At 42.3% G+C, this 19,215-nt stretch overlaps 1 protein-coding gene across 1 annotated transcript; it reads left to right on the top strand.

The window, feature by feature from the left end:
* The first annotated feature begins 3,256 nt into the window (after positions 1-3,256).
* LOC311017329 (uncharacterized protein) lies at positions 3,257-12,693 on the top strand. Its single transcript, XM_084015580.1, has 4 exons — positions 3,257-3,378; positions 11,649-11,798; positions 11,879-12,028; positions 12,241-12,693. Exons 1-4 carry the CDS (start codon positions 3,336-3,338, stop codon positions 12,561-12,563), a joined length of 666 nt encoding a protein of 221 aa, XP_083871706.1. The 5' UTR covers positions 3,257-3,335; the 3' UTR covers positions 12,564-12,693.
* The last annotated feature ends 6,522 nt before the right edge of the window (positions 12,694-19,215 follow it).

The following is a 19,215-nucleotide window of genomic DNA, read 5'->3' as shown; positions in this document are numbered from 1 at the left end:
CTGAACGCATGCATACTCACTGACACGTCGTGTAACAGTCGCTGGAAATCCCCTTTTGTTCACCTTGAATGAATTAAAAACCTGGGAGTATCTGAAGCTCTGAAATTTGAGATTTTTTTTGCGATTATGATTTGGTTCCACCTTAATCAACAACACACACTCTTGACCTGTTTTGTTGGTCCAAAAAAAATTACAAAAAATGCTCGCGCTTCCTGTTATGTGGTTCCTATTTATGAGGTTTTGCTTGCAGAAGTAGGAAAGTCCTTTTTTTTGGTTTTGCAAAAAAAACAACCCAAGTTTGTTGAAGCAATCCAACATGCAGCAGGTGCGCCTGTAGAAAAGTGTAATTCACCATCTCCACCAGCAGATGTCACCATCGTCTCACCAATGAGGACCTTTATGAGATTCCACTGTGCTCTTCAGGGAAAGTAGTCACTGCTGTCGAATATCAAAATATCATACGAGTTCATGAATATTCATTTCATATTATATTGATTCATATTATAATATATATATATACAGTATATATATATTATATATATATATATATATATATATATACTGTATATATATATATATACAGTATATATATATATATATATATATATATATACTGTATATATATATATATACTGTATATATATATATATAATTATAATATAAGGAGGTTGGACCGGAGCAGCATCCTCCAGCAGATGTGTGATGTAACTGGCTGTTAGAAGGCTCTTATTAGGGATGGGGGGGGGGGGCTCCATCCACGATGCTAAGTGCCTATTAACCCCCCCCCATGTGTGACAATTACAGTGTGTTCACAGCAGTGTGTATTTGTGGAATATGTGCATTTTTAATGGTGTGTGTGTGCGTGCCTAATTACATGCTAGTTGTACATCTTTATGCATGCTGTTGCATTATAAAACCTCTTTAACAAAAGCTTTATTATTATACTATTCATTGAATTTTCATAAAAATAATATGCAATCAGGATTCTCCCCATCCTGAATATCATAGAAGATCCTGTGTGTAAAATATCAGAGACGGAGCGGCCTGCCGCTGCCATTTATTTTCATAATTGATGACGTACTTTCCAATAAGCCGTCGAACCCTAAATGTTATCAAGTCATTAAATAAGGGCAGTGGGTTCCTCACCTTTTAATTAGCTGCCAAGTCTGCGGATGTAAATGTTAACACGTTGTTGTACGCTCCGTTAGACATACCCTCCCAATGAAAACACAAAGCTGTCATCCTGGTTCTATTAAATGGATTACTGTTCAGGGTCCCCAGAGGATAAACTCACTTTCCAACAAACACAGGACTTTCATCCAGGAGACCCCCGTTCCTATCCGGTGCAAAATGTAAACCTTGACGTTAGTTGTTAGTGTCGTTGGTCACCTGACTCACATGAGTCTGAGCTTCAACCTAACTTCCTGTGAAGACAGACGTTTTATTTTGAAAAGACACACTAGAGGAGTATAGAGCGTGTAGAGAAACTAAGCCACGCCCCTTCCAGGGTTCCCCATGGGACCTAATTTCATGGCCCGATTCAAACAGACTCAAAAGATTGTGTCTCGCTGTTGACTACAGTACATAGTACGGAAGGGGCGTGGCTCTATTGAAGCTCTGACGAGTTCGGAGTGAGATTGTGTTTCCAATCCAAACTGACTTTTTTTTTTACGTCAAAATTTAAATTTGCACAAATATTGTAAAACAAATTCCCATCAGTCACTTTGTGTTTGTTAATTGGCAAATGCTAGCATGCTAACAGACAGCATGGTCAGCAATTTGCATGTTAGCATGGCGGTGTTTAAAGCACCACTATAAGTCCGACTAGCATGGCTGTAGTGATTTAATGTCTTTGAAAGTAGTTCCTCCACTATAATAATACAACAATACATTTCTAGAATAGTCTTCTAACGAGGCCGTCACTTAGAAAGAAAACCTCATTATAAAATGTTACTGCTAAAGAGAAAAGGTCGTCGTTGTTTATTGTCACTGTTTGTAGTCCAATTATTCTACAAAGGAAAATGCATGCACACACAAAAAACCAAAGTATATGATATGTGGAGGCTGGAGGATGAATTCAGGAGTAGGACATATTATTACATAAAACATATAGAACGGCGAAGCTGTCACTCTTCTGATTTCCTGATGTATTAATATGCAGCACGTCTTCCTCTTATCACACCTCACATCTAACACTTTCATCAACAAAGTGAATAAATAAATTGTACATATAAATCAGAGCTGTGGTGGCGGGGGGGTTTAATCCTGGTATGTTCCTGGACGTTATGTAAAGAAGCCTGTCGTCCTCCTGATCCTGTTGAACCCCTTGTTGTCACCAGTTGGTACAGGCCACGATGCCGTATAGCCCACTATTACTCTCCTCCCGTCCCTAAGCTGTGTGTGTGTGTGTGTGTGTGTGTGTGTGTGTGTGTGTGTGTGTGTGTGTGTGTGTGAGAGGGAGAGAGAGAGAGAGCTAGGGGAAGGGAGAGAGAGGGAGAGAGAGAGAGCTAGGGGAGAGAGAGAGAGCTAGGGGAAGGGAGAGAGAGGGAGAGAGAGAGAGCTAGGGGAAGGGAGAGAGAGGGAGAGAGAGAGCTAGGGGAAGGGAGAGAGAGGGAGAGAGAGAGCTAGGGGAAGGGAGAGAGAGGGAGAGAGAGAGAGAGAGCTAGGGGGAGAGAGAGGGAGAGAGAGAGCTAGGGGGAGAGAGAGGGAGAGAGAGCTAGGGGGAGAGAGAGAGAGAGCTAGGGGGAGAGAGAGAGAGGGAGCTAGGGGGAGAGGGAGAGAGAGAGGGAGAGAGCTAGGGGGAGAGAGAGAGAGAGGGAGCTAGGGGGAGAGAGAGAGAGAGAGGGAGAGAGCTAGGGGGAGAGAGAGGGAGAGAGAGGGAGAGAGAGAGGGAGTTAGGGGGAGGGAGAGAGAGAGAGCTAGGGGAGAGGGAGAGAGAGAGAGGGAGAGAGAGAGAGGGAGAGAGAGGGGCAGCCGAGATAAGAGTGTGAAGCAGAGTGAGAGGGGGGGAAACCTAGAAAGAACAGCCAAGGCGATCAGAGAAAAAGGGGGGGAGGGGAGGGAGACAGCGACCACAGCAAAAAAAAAAAGGCAGAGAAGAGGATAAAGAGGGAGGGAGATAAAGTGTTACGTGAGTCTCGTGTCTTTGATGGTCCTGGTGCCAAAGTCAAAAAGATGACCGGTCACTCCACATGCCAGCATCCCGTCCTGGAGCCTTGATAAGGAGGGAGGGGGGAGGGAGGGGGAGGAAGGGGGAGGAAGGGGGGAGACGAGAAAAATCCACACTCACTCAAAGGCAGAGCAGCGCTTTCAAGCAGCCTCACATCCACCGGATCATGTCGTCTGCTGGCTCCACCTTCCACAACAAGCGGCTGGCGTGTGAGTAAGGAATCCTAACTTTAATGTAATACTTTATGTGTGTGTGTGTGTGTGTGTGTGTGTGTGTGTGTGTGTGTGTGTGTGTGCGTGTGCGTGTGTGTGTGTGTGTGCGTGTGTGTGTGCGTGTTGTTATGAAATTGTTCATACCACAACCTGGCTATTTATGAGAGCGGTTAGTTTGCCCGTTAACTGGATGATAGACCAATTGCATACTTTTACGATACACACGCACACACACACACACACACACACACACACACACACACTGTTTATATAGGCACTGCATAGCTATTACATCTCTTATGATCTCTTATGATTCATTCTGTTATTGCTCATTAAAGAGCATGTGTCCAGTCTCGTTAGCAAACTACTGCAAAGCTGTAATTGTCTTTTCTGTTAATGGTTGGTTTAATAACAGTGTGTGTGTGTGTGTGTGTGTGTGTGTGTGTGTGTGTGTGTGTGTGTGTGTGTGTGTGTGTGTGTGTGTGTGTGTGTGTGTGTGTGTGTGTTAACAACTACTTCTATCAGTCTGACTAAGCCGCAGGAAGTAAAAGGTCTTTATATAGAAACAGGGAAGACAGTCTAACTGCTACTTGCTTTCTAATTGAACTTCACACGATCTCCTTTTACGTTTTCCAACAGAACAATCGGCTCCTCCTTCGCCGCTTTAATGAATCGATTCCCTGTGTGTGGAGGGATGCACGTGCGTGTTTGTTAATGTGCAGAGAGCACTATGTGTCGGCCCTGTGGACACTCCTGAAAGCCCTGTTATGATTGACCTAAATCGGGAGCGGTGGGCATGGCTGGAGGTCATCTTTGCATTTAGCCCCCCCCCCCCCCCCTGAGTGAATTGCCTTAATGGCTGTTTGGAATGGGAATAGGGAATACACAATCTGATCAGACACTCAGGTGGACTGGAAGCCTCAAGATGAGAGTCGTGAAGTCCTGATTTAAAGGAGGTCTTGGTATATTTGTGGTAATATGAAGAGGAAGAGGTGTTATTAATGAGTCTGTATTTACTTTCTACTACGTGGTTGTGTGTTTATGAATGTGTGTGTGTGTATGTGTGTGTGTGTGTGTGTTATGTTGTGGTGCAGTGATCTCACTCATAAATGATTTACGCCTGATGGACCGCCGCGGCCACGAGGAAAGCGCTCGGTAAATCAGCAGCGATACCTAAAAAAAAAAACAAAATGATGTACAGTAAACTGCTGAGAGGCGGGCGACACCATCGTCGGCACCCATGGGAGCTGCAGGAGAGGGAGGGGGGCGGAGTCTGAGATGGATGGGCTGTCAAATGTGACTGGCCATGCAGTGCAATTGCCTCTGTCTCGCTCTCTCTCTCACACACACACAAACACCCGTCTCTCTGTTCTCGCTCAAAACAGAGAAATTGATCATGGGATTTATTTACTCGCCACAAGGGGAGAGAACGCTTCACCATGTGACTCTGTGGTTCAATAGGAGCATTTGTTCGCTGTTTTCTTTGCAGTTTTTCAGGACATTAGATTGACACGGAGCGGCTTAATGACGCACGTTATTATCACAGAAAAGATGCTGATAAAGATTCGTTTTTGCCCCGGCATGCAAAGACAAGCGTGTAATTTAGGATAATTTAATTGCAATGTAGAAGCAGTGAGCAAGTGTGTGAAGGATCGGAAAAGATCATGTGCTTCAGCTCAACCATCACCTCCAGCCCTGGAACAGCCACCCCCACCCTCCACCCAACCCCACCCACCTCCACATGTTAGATTCCTGGACATAAAAACAACTGATGATCTGATCAACAGCAATACGAGAGCGTTAAACGTCGGGAAGAGAAAGACTGTTACACTCGAGGGAAATGTGCACGACAAAGAGGATGAAAAAGGGATTTCTCTCTAAAGCCGATGAAATTCCTTTCTGTGTGTTTTTTTGTCTTGATACACAACAACGACACACTCGTTTGTGTCGACTAAGCTGAGGCAAGCAGATTCAGGAACAGCTCACTGATACAGCTACTTTATTCTGGTAATAATGCACCGCAGACTTGGGTTGCATAACACCCTTTTATCTTCTTGTCTTCCTTCCTTCCTTCCTTCCTTCCTTCCTTTCCTACAAACTCGAACACACAACCTCATTGGTTGGAGGGTGTGCAGTTGAAGGATTTCACCTGCGTTATGTAACAGTAAGCCGTAGGTAATTATGGCTCAGTGAGGGCCGAGGCGGTGTGCAGAGGTCATGTGACGGATAATAAGTGTGATGGAATTTCAGAGGGAGGCAGTTAAAAGACTGTAAAGCTTAACTCGGTTGGTTTGTGTAGTGGTTGTGTGTGTGTTTTACTTTATCTTGCATCTCAGAAGTCAGCATGTAAAAGGAGTTGTGCGTTTTCAGCCTCTTCTGCTCCACCGATGTTGCACCTGAAACGTGAGCTCAGCATTTGGATTTATTCCCCAAATGTGCCACTCATACTTAACCACGTGCAGTGAAACTGACTAAATCCTGGTGTCTTTCATGTTGCCCTTACATCTGCTAAACGCTATGCCTCTGGCTCAGATCCCCTTCTTAAAAAAAAATAACATGTATGAATATATCCCTACAACTAAGGTTTATTTAAATCATCTTGGTATCATAATAAACTTGTGAGATTCCTACAGAGGTGTAAGCATCAGTATGTATGTTGCTGTGTATGTGTTAATGAAGATGAAACGCTGCATTCATGAAATATCTCATTTCTGCCTACTTAAACTGTGCACTGTTAGAGTGGATATCCCGTTGGGATGATGACAAAATCTCTACTAAACCGCAACATCTGATAATTCCCTCTATGCACACTGATACTAATAAATTGAAGCAAAGAAGTTTTAGTCGAGGCAAGTTGAGGCCGAATCTTCAATCAAGTGACTGTAAAAGTAATTTGATTTACATTTTACTATATTCATTAATTTAATCTAAATGCAACTAAATGCTTCGTTTTGGGGGGGGGGGGAATCAATCAGACTTCAGCACATGCCTTCAGGATGAGTGCAGTACAACAATGACTCCACCAGATGGAGACATGAAGGGCTGTTTGATGCCCTTCATGCATCAAACTCTAGCACGAATGCTCCTGTGGGTGTGCAGGATGAACATATGTGGTGTTTCTTGCAGTTGAACAGGTTTTAACTTTAATTAAACAAAAGGGTTGAGTCCTTGGGCGTTCATACCTGCAGTTATTCATTGTGCAACAATTCCTCTGAGACTTAAATATACAATAGGAATATGTGGAAAGACTTTACCCCGTCAAACGTAAGGGATTCCCCCCCTTTCGGAGGCTTTGAGCACCATCTGGGTCTCACAGAAGCTAATAGTAATGGAACCGGAACCAATTCTGCATTAGCGGCCTCCTACACGTCTCCCACAGTGGGGCGTCGTAGAACATCTCAGAGGTTATCTCGGATGACTCAGCTTTTTCTACACGCATGTTGTTCCCCCACGCTGGGCCCAGACAGATGGAGGCATGCAGCCGGGTTCGTGCACGGGCTGGGCATGTCCGCTGGCAACGAGACGAGCAAACTTTGAGTTTGAGGGAAAGAGACAAAGAGAGAGGGAGGGAGAGAGACCCCGTTAGGCGAAGCTGAGGTTTACGTAAGCTGTGCGGTTTCATCATTAGAAGCCTCGTCATTGCTTTAACAGCCTGTTGTAACTGGTTTATTTGTCTCGAGCTGCCCAGTAATGACCGCCCAATGATAATGGACACTGGCAGGTGGCAGCGAGATGGCGTTGGCAGGAGGTTTTGGCAAGTTCAGGCCAATGGTCTCTTATGCATGATGACATATACCTTGATCTGCGATGCCAAATAGCATGCACACGTGACTCAATGTCAGTGTCCCTTTTTGTTTTGCCTGGACTGATGGGACACGACTGCAGCAGTGGAGCCATGTCTATATTTCTCAGGGGATCTATTAGAAGGGATTCCAGCTTTTCCAATATATAGATTTGGTGCTTTTCTCATCAACACGAGGCATGACATTGATGACATTGCATGGGAAATTTATGGCAGATGCTGGGTCACATAGGCGAACAAGAGGAGAAGTATCACTCAAAAGATCCTGTTGAGGAAGTGCTGCCACTTTGCATGCTGGATCCATCGTCTGGCATCATGTAAACATGGAGGTTGGATACAGATCCACCGGGTGACCAAACGAGCATGCATAGACGAAAGGACTGACACACACACGGGCATTAAAACGCTGGTGACGTGAGTCGAAGTGTCAGCTCGGGGAGCCCCAGTGGGAGAAGGCACAATGTGTGCTGAGGAGGATGCAGCAGCGCGGTTACACAACCACAGCTGGTCAGCGTGGCGGAGGTCGAGGCTGGAGGTGGACCTCAGGACGATGAGGTAGATATGCAGGATATTTGCATTATATTTTCTTTTCTTTGCATTAGATATTTACGCAGCTAACGGCCATATCATTACAAAAATGAATGTGTTTGCAGTTGGATATTTGGATAAGGGTCCAACATACAGCTCCTTCCTGTAATCTTCAAATTGAGTGTTTAATTCTTGGATTGTCAGACTGCGTGTGTGTTTGAGCATGACCACTAGAGGTCAGACATATAATGAGATGTTTTCACAGAAGCAGGGCTGACTGAAAGGACAGGGAAAAGAAAATGAGAAATATTGAGACGACTAGCAAACTGCATATGATGGCAGGTTAAAAAAAAAGTATGCAGACTATCTGTCTGATTCTGTTTGTTGGGTGTTCACATGATATATAATTAGGCGTTGATGGAGTTGTTTACCGTGTCAAGAATTTCCAGAGAATTAATTTTCCAAATCTTGTGCCAAATCGTTTTTCTTTTCTTTTTTTTCTCGGTACGTTCCTGTAAGAGGCTGGCAAAAAGTACAAAGCAACCACACAAATATGAATAGGCAAGGCAAGGCAAGGCAACTTTATTTGTATAGCACATTTCATACACAAGGCAGACTCAAAGTGCTTCACATCATAAAACAAAGTGAGAAGAAAAAAAAAAAAAAAAAATAGAAGAATTAAAAGAAAATAATAAAAATTTTAAAAATGCATTACAGAAAGAAAATAGAATAAAAACATATTTGCAATAATTAAAAACAGTGCAGACATTAAAAGATTTAGCAGAAAGCTATGGTGAACATAAAAGTTTTCAGTCTAGTTTTAAAAGTGGTCCGAGTTGGGGCAAGTCTTACATCTTCAGGAAGTTTATTCCAGCCATTTGTTGCATAGTGACTAAATGATGCTCTCCCGTGATTGTTGTTTACTCTGGGAATCACTAACAGATTGGTCTCAGAAGATCTTAGTGGTCTAGAAGGCTTATGTAGTGGGAGCATATCAGTGATATACTTCGGTCCTAGACCATGTAGTGATTTATATGTGAGCAGGAGGATTTTGAAATCCATCCTCTGACATACAGGGAGCCAATGTAAGGATTTAAGAATTGGTGTAATGTGCTCACATTTTTTGGTCTTTGTTGGAACTCTAGCAGCAGCGTTCTGAACAAGCTGTAGCTGCCTGACAGTTTTTTTCGGAAGACCTGCAAGGAGACCATTACAGTAGTCTAGCCTACTAGTAATAAAGGCATGTACAAGTTTTTCTAAGTCTTGAGCTGACATGAGCCCTCTAAGTCTTGCTACATTTTTTAGGTGATAGTAGGCTGATTTTGTTACTGATTTGACGTGACTGTCGAAATGTAAATCAGAATCCATAATAACCCCAAGATTTCTGGCTTTGTTTGAGGTTTTCAGGGACAGAGAGTGAAGGTGTTGAATTACTTTAAACCTTTCTTTTTTAGCACCAAAAACAATGATCTCAGTTTTGTCCTCATTTAGTTGTAGGAAGTTTTGGCACATCCAGTCTTTGACTTGCTCAATGCACTGGCACAGAAGATCTATGGGGCGATAGTCGTTTGGTGATAGTGCTACATAGATTTGGGTGTCATCGGCATAGCAATGGTGGTCAATGTTATTATTTTGCATGATTTGTCCTAGTGGGAGCATGTAGATGTTGAATAAAGTTGGCCCCAAGATTGAACCTTGGGGGACTCCACACGTTACATTGGTAGGTTCTGATACAAAGTCGCCAATGGAAACAAAATAGTTCCTATCTAGTAGATATGACTTGAACCAGTTTAAGACTGTGCCTGAGAGCCCCACCCAGTTTTCCAACCTGTCCAAGAGTATTGAGTGGTCGACAGTGTCAAATGCAGCACTGAGGTCTAATAGCATTAATATTGAAGTTTTGCCAGAGTCTGTGTTTAGACGGATGTCATTTACAACTTTAATAAGGGCCGTCTCGGTGCTATGAAAAGGTCGAAATCCTGACTGGAAGTTGTTGTGGCAGCCAGTTGAAGCCAGGAAGTGATTTAGTTGTTGGAGGACAACTTTCTCAATTATTTTACTTATGAAGGGTAGATTTGAAATTGGTCTGTAGTTGTTGATAATAGAGGCATCTAGGCTCCGCTTTTTTAGAAGAGGTTTAATGACTGCAGTTTTGAAGGCCTTTGGGAAATTGCCTGATTGAATGGAGTTATTAACTATTTGCAATACGTCTATTGATAGGCAGCCAAAAACATTCTTAAAAAAGTTGGTAGGTAAAGCATCAAGGCAGCAGGTGGATGATTTTAGATTTGTCACCGTTTCCACTAGAGTTTTAGAGTCTATGGCATTAAAGCTTGCCATCATTGCTGTGTTACTTTTGCCTGAACAGGGTGGTGATCCAACTTTTTTGTTTGAGATATTGATGGCGCGTCTGATGCCTTCAATTTTATTAGTATAAAAGAATGCAAACTCATTGCATTTCTGCGTGGAATGGAGTTTAGCTGGTATTTGTGTTGGGGGGTTGGTCAGTCTGTCAACAGTTGCAAATAGGGTTTTCGCCTTATTAGCGTTGTTGTTTATGATATTGGAGAAGTATGTTTCTCTCGCACTTTTTAAGACTAAATTGTAGGCCCGGAGGCTCTCTTTATAGATGTCATGGTGAATATGAAGTTTAGTACTCCGCCAGATTCGTTCAGCCTTCCTGCACTCTCTTCTCTGGGCTGTCACAACAGCAGCTTTTCTCCAGGGTGCCTTTTGCTTACCAGACATTTTTTTAACCGTAGCAGGTGCAATGACATCTATGACATTCAGAATTTTGGAATTAAAGATGTTTACAAGATCATCAGCATGACATGGGTTTAGAGGTGGTAACGAGGAAATGGCATTTTTAAAGAGTACATTGGCATGTTCATTGATGTACCGCTTTTTGACCTTATTTGATTCTGTTTGTGTGTCAGGAATGAAAGAAATATTAAAGAAAACACAGAAGTGATCAGACAATGAAGGATCAGTCACAGAAACATCAGAAACATGGAGACCTTTTGTGATAATCAGGTCCAGGGTGTGTCCCTTACAATGAGTAGCCTCTTTCACATGTTGAGAAAGGTCAAATGTGTCTAGAATATTAAAAAGTTCTTTTGCACCCTTGTCATTCAAATCATCAATATGAAAATTAAAGTCACCAGTTATAACTAGGCAGTCAAAATCAGTGGAGATGCTAGACAATAATTCAGTAAAATCATCGAAAAAATTTGACGAATATTTAGGTGGCCTGTAAATAATTAACAGGAGAACTCTGGGAGAGCATTTCAACACAGCACAAAGATATTCGAATGATGGAAAAACACCAAGTGACATCTGTTTCCCCTGAAATGTATTTTTAAATATAGCAGCAACCCCTCCACCTCTTTTCCCAGATCTACAAACATCAATAAAATTATAGTTGGGGGGTGCTGTCTCCATCAGAATGCTTGCACTGTTATTTTGTTCTAGCCATGTTTCAGTTAAAAACATAAAATCAAGTTTAGAAGTGGTAATAAAATCATTGACTAAAAATGATTTGTTATTAAGAGACCTTACATTTAGCAGACCCAGAGTAGCATTTTAATTTCAGTTTGTTAATGTTCCAAGTGTCAACTCGTTCTCAGCATTTGTTTTGCATTGTATAACTTGTTTGAGGTGGGAAAGTGAGAAACGATGATGCAGTTTACAGCCTCTATTATGACACCAATGTGACAGTTCCTTGAATTAAGGTGGACGGCTAATTCTTATCACATCTATTAAGAAAACAAAAAAAAAGAGCCCACATGCTGAACAGCCATGTGAAACCAAAAGGCTGCAGCAGATCTTTGCTTTCTGGGCAACACAAGTAAAAGAAGAGAAACGGGGTTTGAAGATAACGAAACAAGAAAATCAGATGCAAAGTGATTAAACTGAATCTTTTTTTTTGGGTGTTCAGCGGAGACAGACAACTCTCAGCGGCTCTTGGACAACGATGCTGCCCAGCACCTGAAGCTGAGGGAGAGACAGCGCTTCTTTGAAGACGTCTACCAGCATGATGTGGACAACTACCTGCCCTCGGCTCACCTGCAGGTGGACTGCAGGAAACGTGAGTGACATAGTGATATATATATGTATATATATATATATAGGCAACATTCACATATGCTGTCCTGCTATCATACCCAGCCCCCATGGGAAGCATCTCTTCCATGGAGGTGAATGTGGACGTCCTGGAGCAGATGGACCTGATGGACATCTCTGACCAGGAGGCCCTCGACGTGTTCCTCAACTCGGGCTCAGGATCAGATGAGGGAGCGCTGGCTTCTCCACTACCAGGTGCACCGATGGCCTCTGAGTCAGATCTAGGTTTTTAATCTAATTTTGTGAAGAAAACTAGGTTATTTGAGGTTTGTCAAATGAACCCCTGGCTGTCGCTCTGCCAAACACTGCGATGCACTTCAATTATACATGTTATGGCAAAGAAATCTGTAGTTGGCAAATCCAATGGCATATTTGTGCAGGCATGTTCTAACCGCTTCTGTTCACAGAGGGCGAGGATGAAGAGGAAGAAGAAGAAGATGATGAGGAGGAGGATGAGGATGCAGAGGTCGTGTATAGGGAGCGCGCCCCTTTGAAACGGCAGGACGAAGTCCACCACGCCTCCAAGTCTCGCATGTCCTCCACCTCGTCTGGTTCCAGCGAAACCAGCATCGGTGGCGGCGGCGGCGGGGCCGAAACCCCTGTGATCCAGTCAGACGACGAAGAGGTGCACGCCGACACTCTGCTGCTGACCTCCATTCCCCATGCCAGGGACGAAGAAACGGAGGAGGAAGACGAGGAGGAACGATGCCTTGCAGCTAAATTTCCATAGAGACTGAATTTTAGAGTTAAAGAGTATCAAAAGTGTCTGAGCTCTCCCTGTGTTTCTACATTTGCCATCCTTTGTTAGCATGGTTGACCTGGCTGTGATTCGCTACGTCTTTTTGAAAGTTTCCCTGAGAAAACTGTTTGGTTGTTTGGTTGTTTGTTGAAACTCTTGGCATCACGGGGGTCTCAAGTTTCTTGACATTTGAATGAACTATGCAAAAAACATGAGTCATCCCACTCACAAGTTCTGGCTGAGGTTAAAAAAGAAAAAGAAAAAAAGGTTTGATCAAGTCTTGTGCCAGAAGGAAAACGTCCTTGTGCCCATTTTGTGTCTGTTTAAAAGCACAGGTGCCAAACAGCCGTGTTATTCAGGTAGAGCATCTGGCTGAAACGCAAGGAAAACACCTCACTAAACTACTAGTCGGTTAACAAATGCAGACAAAATACACAGAGAAGGAAAATCCAGGGCAAAAAGGCCATCAAGGCGTATCAACTTTTGCTCCACCTGAACTCCTGGCATTAAGGTTGAGGCAGATTCCTCTCATATAAGTTACCAGACCTCACTTAAAGTCCCAGTCAGCAAGTCCGGCGGATGGAGGGCACTCTGTCAGGTTTTGAGTTTACAACTCTCACGCTCCTCCCCCACGACCACGAGCTCCTTCCCCACGACCACGAGCTCCTTCCCCACGACCACGAGCTCCTTCCCCTGACTTCGTGCCCTTTGAAATCCCTTAGATCACGCCACCTTTGAAACGCGGGTCCGATGTTGACTCTGGTTTTATCACGGGCACCGTCGCAATCTTTGTTGTTCTATCGGAGCGTAGTGTCGGCTTCAGTGAATATGATCAAAAATATGTTGCCGACTGGGACTTTAAAAAAAGCATGAATGGCTTTACAACTGCATTATCTTGTAAAAGCGATCATGCAGTTTTAATCGTGAACCTTCTTTTTTTGTGTTTCAGAAGACCGAAGATGAATTAATTTGGCGCCGTCACCATGAATCTATTGCCGTGTGCATGTGCGAACTGTTTACAGTATCTCGATATGAGACTGTGTTGGTAAGTGCATGCCATTAAGTTCTCGTCAGCCACTACATTATACGTTTTCTATTTATGTAACTACAAGAGTGTTCGTCGCTGTGCTAAATACCAAGTTTTCTTTCTCCTCCACTTGTGCTGTAATTTGGGTGTTGGATGTTTTTGAACCACGTGGCGAGTGTGAGTGAGTCATCTCACAGTGTTTGTTTATGCGCAATACATTTTTGTATGGGTGTGTGTGTGTGTGTGTGTGGTGTTGAGGGTGTAGATGGTAAATATTACACACCAGGTATTCCCTTGGTCAAGCCTACGGCGACTTTCGAAACCTTTTTACGGCGTTAATCATGATGTGTACAGTATCTCTTCCCCGTTTGAACATCTCGCTCTGAACTAAATAAAGATGGTTCAAAGCCGCTGACTTACCTGTGTGTTTGTCTTTCTCGGGAGACTTTTGAGTCTTCTGTGCTGCTGTTTCTAAACCTCTGAGCATTCTATAAGAAAATGTGACGACATACATAAACGGCAATAATTCGAACAATGCAAAAAAGAGTATTTGTCATTTTTGCCCCCCTTGCTTCTTACTGGGCCAGTTCAATACCATCAATTAGGGGGGGGGGAATGCAGCCCCTCTCAACTTGGACTGCTCCACACTCCAATCTGATTGGCTCAGCCTGACCCTGGACCGGGTCACTGACTTCCCTCTGAAGTTACAGGGAAAACGAAAAAATGTTGAAACGAAAAAAAAGGTGTGGAGAAAGAAATGGTTGGCGTGGATAATTTAAGGATCTCAAAAAAGTCTTGTGTAAATTAACAATGCACTCTCAGGTTAATATTTAGGTTAGGCTTTAATGACTGTATGCCACTATGTGATGATATACACTGTGCAAAAGCTTGTTTGGATTCTGTCGTCAGTTGTACTACTATTGTAGTACTATTGTACTACTATTGCAAAGGCATTATAAAAAAAATATCATTTTCATAGGGAAGAGACATCTTCCAAAAACATGTTAGAATGCACCAGAATGTAGGAAATTGCATCTTCTTAATTGCAAAATTTGGGGGTGGGAGGACCCCAGACCCCCACTTAAACAGGAACCCCCCACATGCAAATGCAACTTTTACTGTGATTTCAGTTTGTGAAAGTTTTTGGTCAAACAAAAAAATTATTTTTTAGCATTATTATTTAGACATGTCACTCTCACGTACTGAACAGAACCAGCTGTGGGTTTACGTCCTCCTGTCAATCTCTCCGAACACTAGGGGTGATTACTGCAAGCAAAGCGTGTTTCACTGGTGGGAACCCGAACGCTCTTTGAAGACCATTAAAAACATTTCACATCGAGAGCCCAACATTGTGTTCACCTGGTTGATAGCACGCAAGTGATAAAACAAATTTTCCCACAGGAACATTTTTAATAATATATGGCAAGCATAAGAACCACTGACTCATACTGTTGTTTCTCTCCTCTTTGTGCATTAAGCCGTCTGGTTCTTCTAGTTTTGCAAGTTTGCCCCTACTTTCCTCACTCCTGTCCCACGGCGTTTGCTCAGATTATATGGTCTTTTGCTTTCTGCATGTGACATATATCAGCAAACTCACACACACTGAACTCTCGCTGCGATGCTCCTTCCAAGAAGCTGTTTCTTCTTTCTGACCCAGAGTTCTTCTCTTAAATCTCCCTCCTGGCAAACAGCTTGCGGTTATGAATCACAGACCAGAACGGCTGCCGTGAACCTGGGCATCTATGCCAAGGCTTTGATTGATTTGATAGACACAAAATTATTAAATCTCCCCATCAAAAGTAATCTCACTGAAGCCTCTGCAGGCCAAAACATATAAAGAATGAATGCAACTCTCAGACTCCGTGTCTCATAAATTAGGCCTGCTGCGATAATGGCATCCGACAAGACAGAATTATGAACTGCAATTATACTATAAATGCATCACTCAGCCCTCTATTTGGCAGAAACACTGACAAAAACTGGCTGTGGAGGTCGCTGAGCCATCATATGCTGCCTTTGAATGTGTTAAAGTGAAATTCATCACGCCCACTCAGCTGCAACTTTTTTTTTGATTCCTCTGACCTGCAAAGTTAGTAAAATGGAACTCAGTTTAAACTGGAGGGAATCCCTCTGGCCCCCAGCCGGAATTCATATTTGCAAATTTGCATTTACTTACAGTATAAGCATTGTGCAACAACACCACTGGAATTTAGAGCTGTCTTTTGCAGGAGGACTACCAGTGGAAGTACAAGACGTTTAACCTTTCAATGAAATATTGTAAGTAAAAATTAACCCATAGTGAACTCCTTAGAACCAGAGTCAACAGTTTTTCCAGTTTCACAACTTCATTTTTCATCTAAAAGCATAGACCCAGTGACACCCTCCCTTTCTTCACTGGAGTTCTTCGCTGTATTAGGCAGCAGGATCGGTTCATGAAGAATAAAGAGCCTCATGGCTTCGTCATCCCGGTGAACAATTAACCCCAACAGGTTCATTAACAAACATTTGCCTGCTGGCTTGACAAACCTGGGTTGCCGGCGCTGTCTCGTTGCGTTACAAAACAAAAGAGCCAGAAGGCAACCTGAGGCCAAATCCATGGGAGTGGTGATAATAAAACGTTATTATGGCGTATTTCCACACGCCATCACAGTAAACCGACTCAGCGGGTTCTTTAGATTATTTAATTCCTTTTCTGAGAAGACTAGCACACCTTTTGTTTTTACTGAATTCAGGTTGAATCATAATTAAGTCTCATTTAATACCATAATACAGGTGGCTATTCATGTATAGCTAAACACCATATATCAATGTGACGTGAATACACATGATTTTATACACTTTCACTGGATGCTGTTCTAAAATTTACTTTAGTTACTATAACAAAGTAACAACAACTAGGTATATTTTATTTGACTATTATAAACATTATTTACTAGTACTAGTATCGTAGTTGGCGTTACAGAGTAAAAAAAAAAAGTCACATTAAAAAGTGTTGACAGGAGGACGGAGATAAATAAACCGTAAATGATGACGTCACAAACGTTCGCTGGCATGGACGTCGCGCGCGCCGAGTTTTCCCGGGCTTGGGACACTTCAAAACGGTCAAATTAAGGATTGTGGGTGTGGTCACGACTCGCATTGTTGTGACATGGCGACACATTTATTTTAATTAATGACGCAACATGGTCGCTAAGTGACGCTCACGATGGCCGCGATCTAAACAGTACTGAACAGCAGTCGAGCTAACGAGCTGTCGAGCTAACTAGCTGTCGAGCTAACTAGTTGTCGAGCTAACTTTCCAGCTAACATGTTGTCTAGCTAACGTACTGTTTAGCTAGCTTACTGTCCATCTAACATGTTGTCTAGCTAACATACTACCGCTCAGCACACTCATGGTGTGACGGTAAAGCTTCATTTAGCTCAACACTTTTTAGATTTAAGGAGCGCAGTGGGACCAGTAATGCCGGGACCAGAGAGGCCCAGTCTTGGACTTGTTATTATGGGACCAGGGAGGCCCAGTGGACTGGTAATGCTAAGACAGTAGTCCCCGACTGGACTGGTTGTATTATGGTCTGAGGATGGAGGAGTGGAGACGTTGGACCTGGGAGCAGACAAGACGGACTTCCGGTGACGTGAGTACAGTCTCAACGGCTTGAACTATCCAAGTGAGAACGTGAACACCCACGTCTATGAGGGGCCGTCTGGGACATAATTCAGAATTACCTCTCACACACACATGTGAAATGCTCTCATATACACTACTGAAACACTCTCACACAAACAACTGAAAAAGTATTTGCTCACACACACTACTGAAAAGCTCTCACACACACTACTGAAACGCTCTCACACACACTACTAAAACGCTCTCATACATACATGTGTGTGAGAGGTAATTCTGAATTATGTCCCTGACGGCCCCTCATACACGTCGTTGCCTCGCAACCGTGTGCAACCAGTGCCGTCTCAATGCCCTCCTCGTTGTCTGCTCAACCAGTGAAGAAGTATATTCTTTTTACACAGTGATGCTATATAAAACTCTATGTATACCATTTCATCATGAGATTATTCTGAAAATAAATTCTAAAATATAAATACATTAAAAATAAATACATAAATAAATAAAGTAAAAAAACAAATAAAAAGCCAAATTATTTGGGGGGGGGGGGCTTGGGCACATATTAGGGGAGCTCCATTTTTCCAAAAACATCTTTGTTTGATTTTTCAAACTAAAACAAAGGTGCTACATCAAGTTAGACGTCAGTCCGTTTCTATATTCTAATGAGTTTCCTGTCAGGCAAACTGACTGCAAACTGACTGCAAACTGCCCGGGGGTGACAACATGAACATGAGTCAATCTGTGAGTTCTATCTATGCCTGCTGGCGAACAAGACACTTACACAGCTCCTCCTGTGAATGAGCACATGGCGGTTTGTTAACTGGGTGTAATGAAATAATAAGTCAAATTAAATACATATTAAGTCATGAATAGAGGACATGCATATTAATTTATAGCGTTAGTATGAAAAAATAAATCCTTCCTTCAACTCATATTTCACCATTATTCTAAAATACTGTAAAAAAAAACCAAAAGACTTGCAACACAAAAAACATATGCAATAAAAATACGAGAAAGATATTTAATAATAATATAATTTGGGCTGACCCCTCTTGTTCGATTAGTTTACTAATAATTTTAATCTTAGTCAACTAAAATGTCTTTAGTCCATTTTTAAGCTTTTTCCATGCTGAATGATTTAAGATTAGACGCAAGATGCTTTTGTTTGATTTATGGAGAAACTCATTTTTACAAATCTGTCAATTCAATCAATGAATCCATTAAATAATTGTGTTAGTTGACGAAACATTTCTTTAGCTATACATTTAATGTGAAAATCTTCAGGGAGAATCCTGGAAAGGCCATTTGTTTTAGATTACCTGGAGACTAAAATAATTTTTTTTCCCTTTTTATATTACGATGATCATAAATCATAAATGCATAAATACATTATAAATATATTTTGTAGTTTTGTATCCATTGTTTAAAAATCAGCAATTTCACTCGTCTACCATGATAGTGATCGAGAGAGCTTTTTCAAGTCACTCATGATGATATTTAAAATGATCCCGATAATGGAAATGAACCACGGTCAACTTATTATGAGTGTTAACGATAAAATCCTGTATCGTCCTATTCTTAGTAAAGTTTTGGTATGTTATAACATAGTATTGTTTAATATAGTGTAATAAATAATAAGGTGTGTGTGTGTGTGTGTGTGTGTGTGTGTGTGTGTGTGTGTGTGTGTGTGTGTGTGTGTTTGTTTATTAAACACTCATGGCGTCCCTGCTCACATTGACGGTTTGAACAAAAATGGAGAGAGACTCAAAAGTGTTGCTTTGGCGAGTTGTGAACGCAGTCGTGCTCGTTACTTTGTTGTATGTAATTTAATCATTTTGAGTGGTATAAGCGACGTAAGACAGCACAATAGAAACACAGACATAAATCAGTTAGTCAGTACGACGTATACAGGGATTTGCGTGTGGAAAAATACAAAATGTAGTGATGTGTAATGTAGTGTAATGAGTGTATGTGACTGGCAGCCGGCTTAAATACTC

Source organism: Eutrigla gurnardus (genome assembly GCF_963514095.1).
Source record: "Eutrigla gurnardus genome assembly, chromosome: 8".
NCBI classification, from domain to species: domain Eukaryota; kingdom Metazoa; phylum Chordata; class Actinopteri; order Perciformes; family Triglidae; genus Eutrigla; species Eutrigla gurnardus.
Note: the sequence above shows the minus strand (reverse complement) of the source record. Positions and strands in the feature narration are given on the sequence as shown.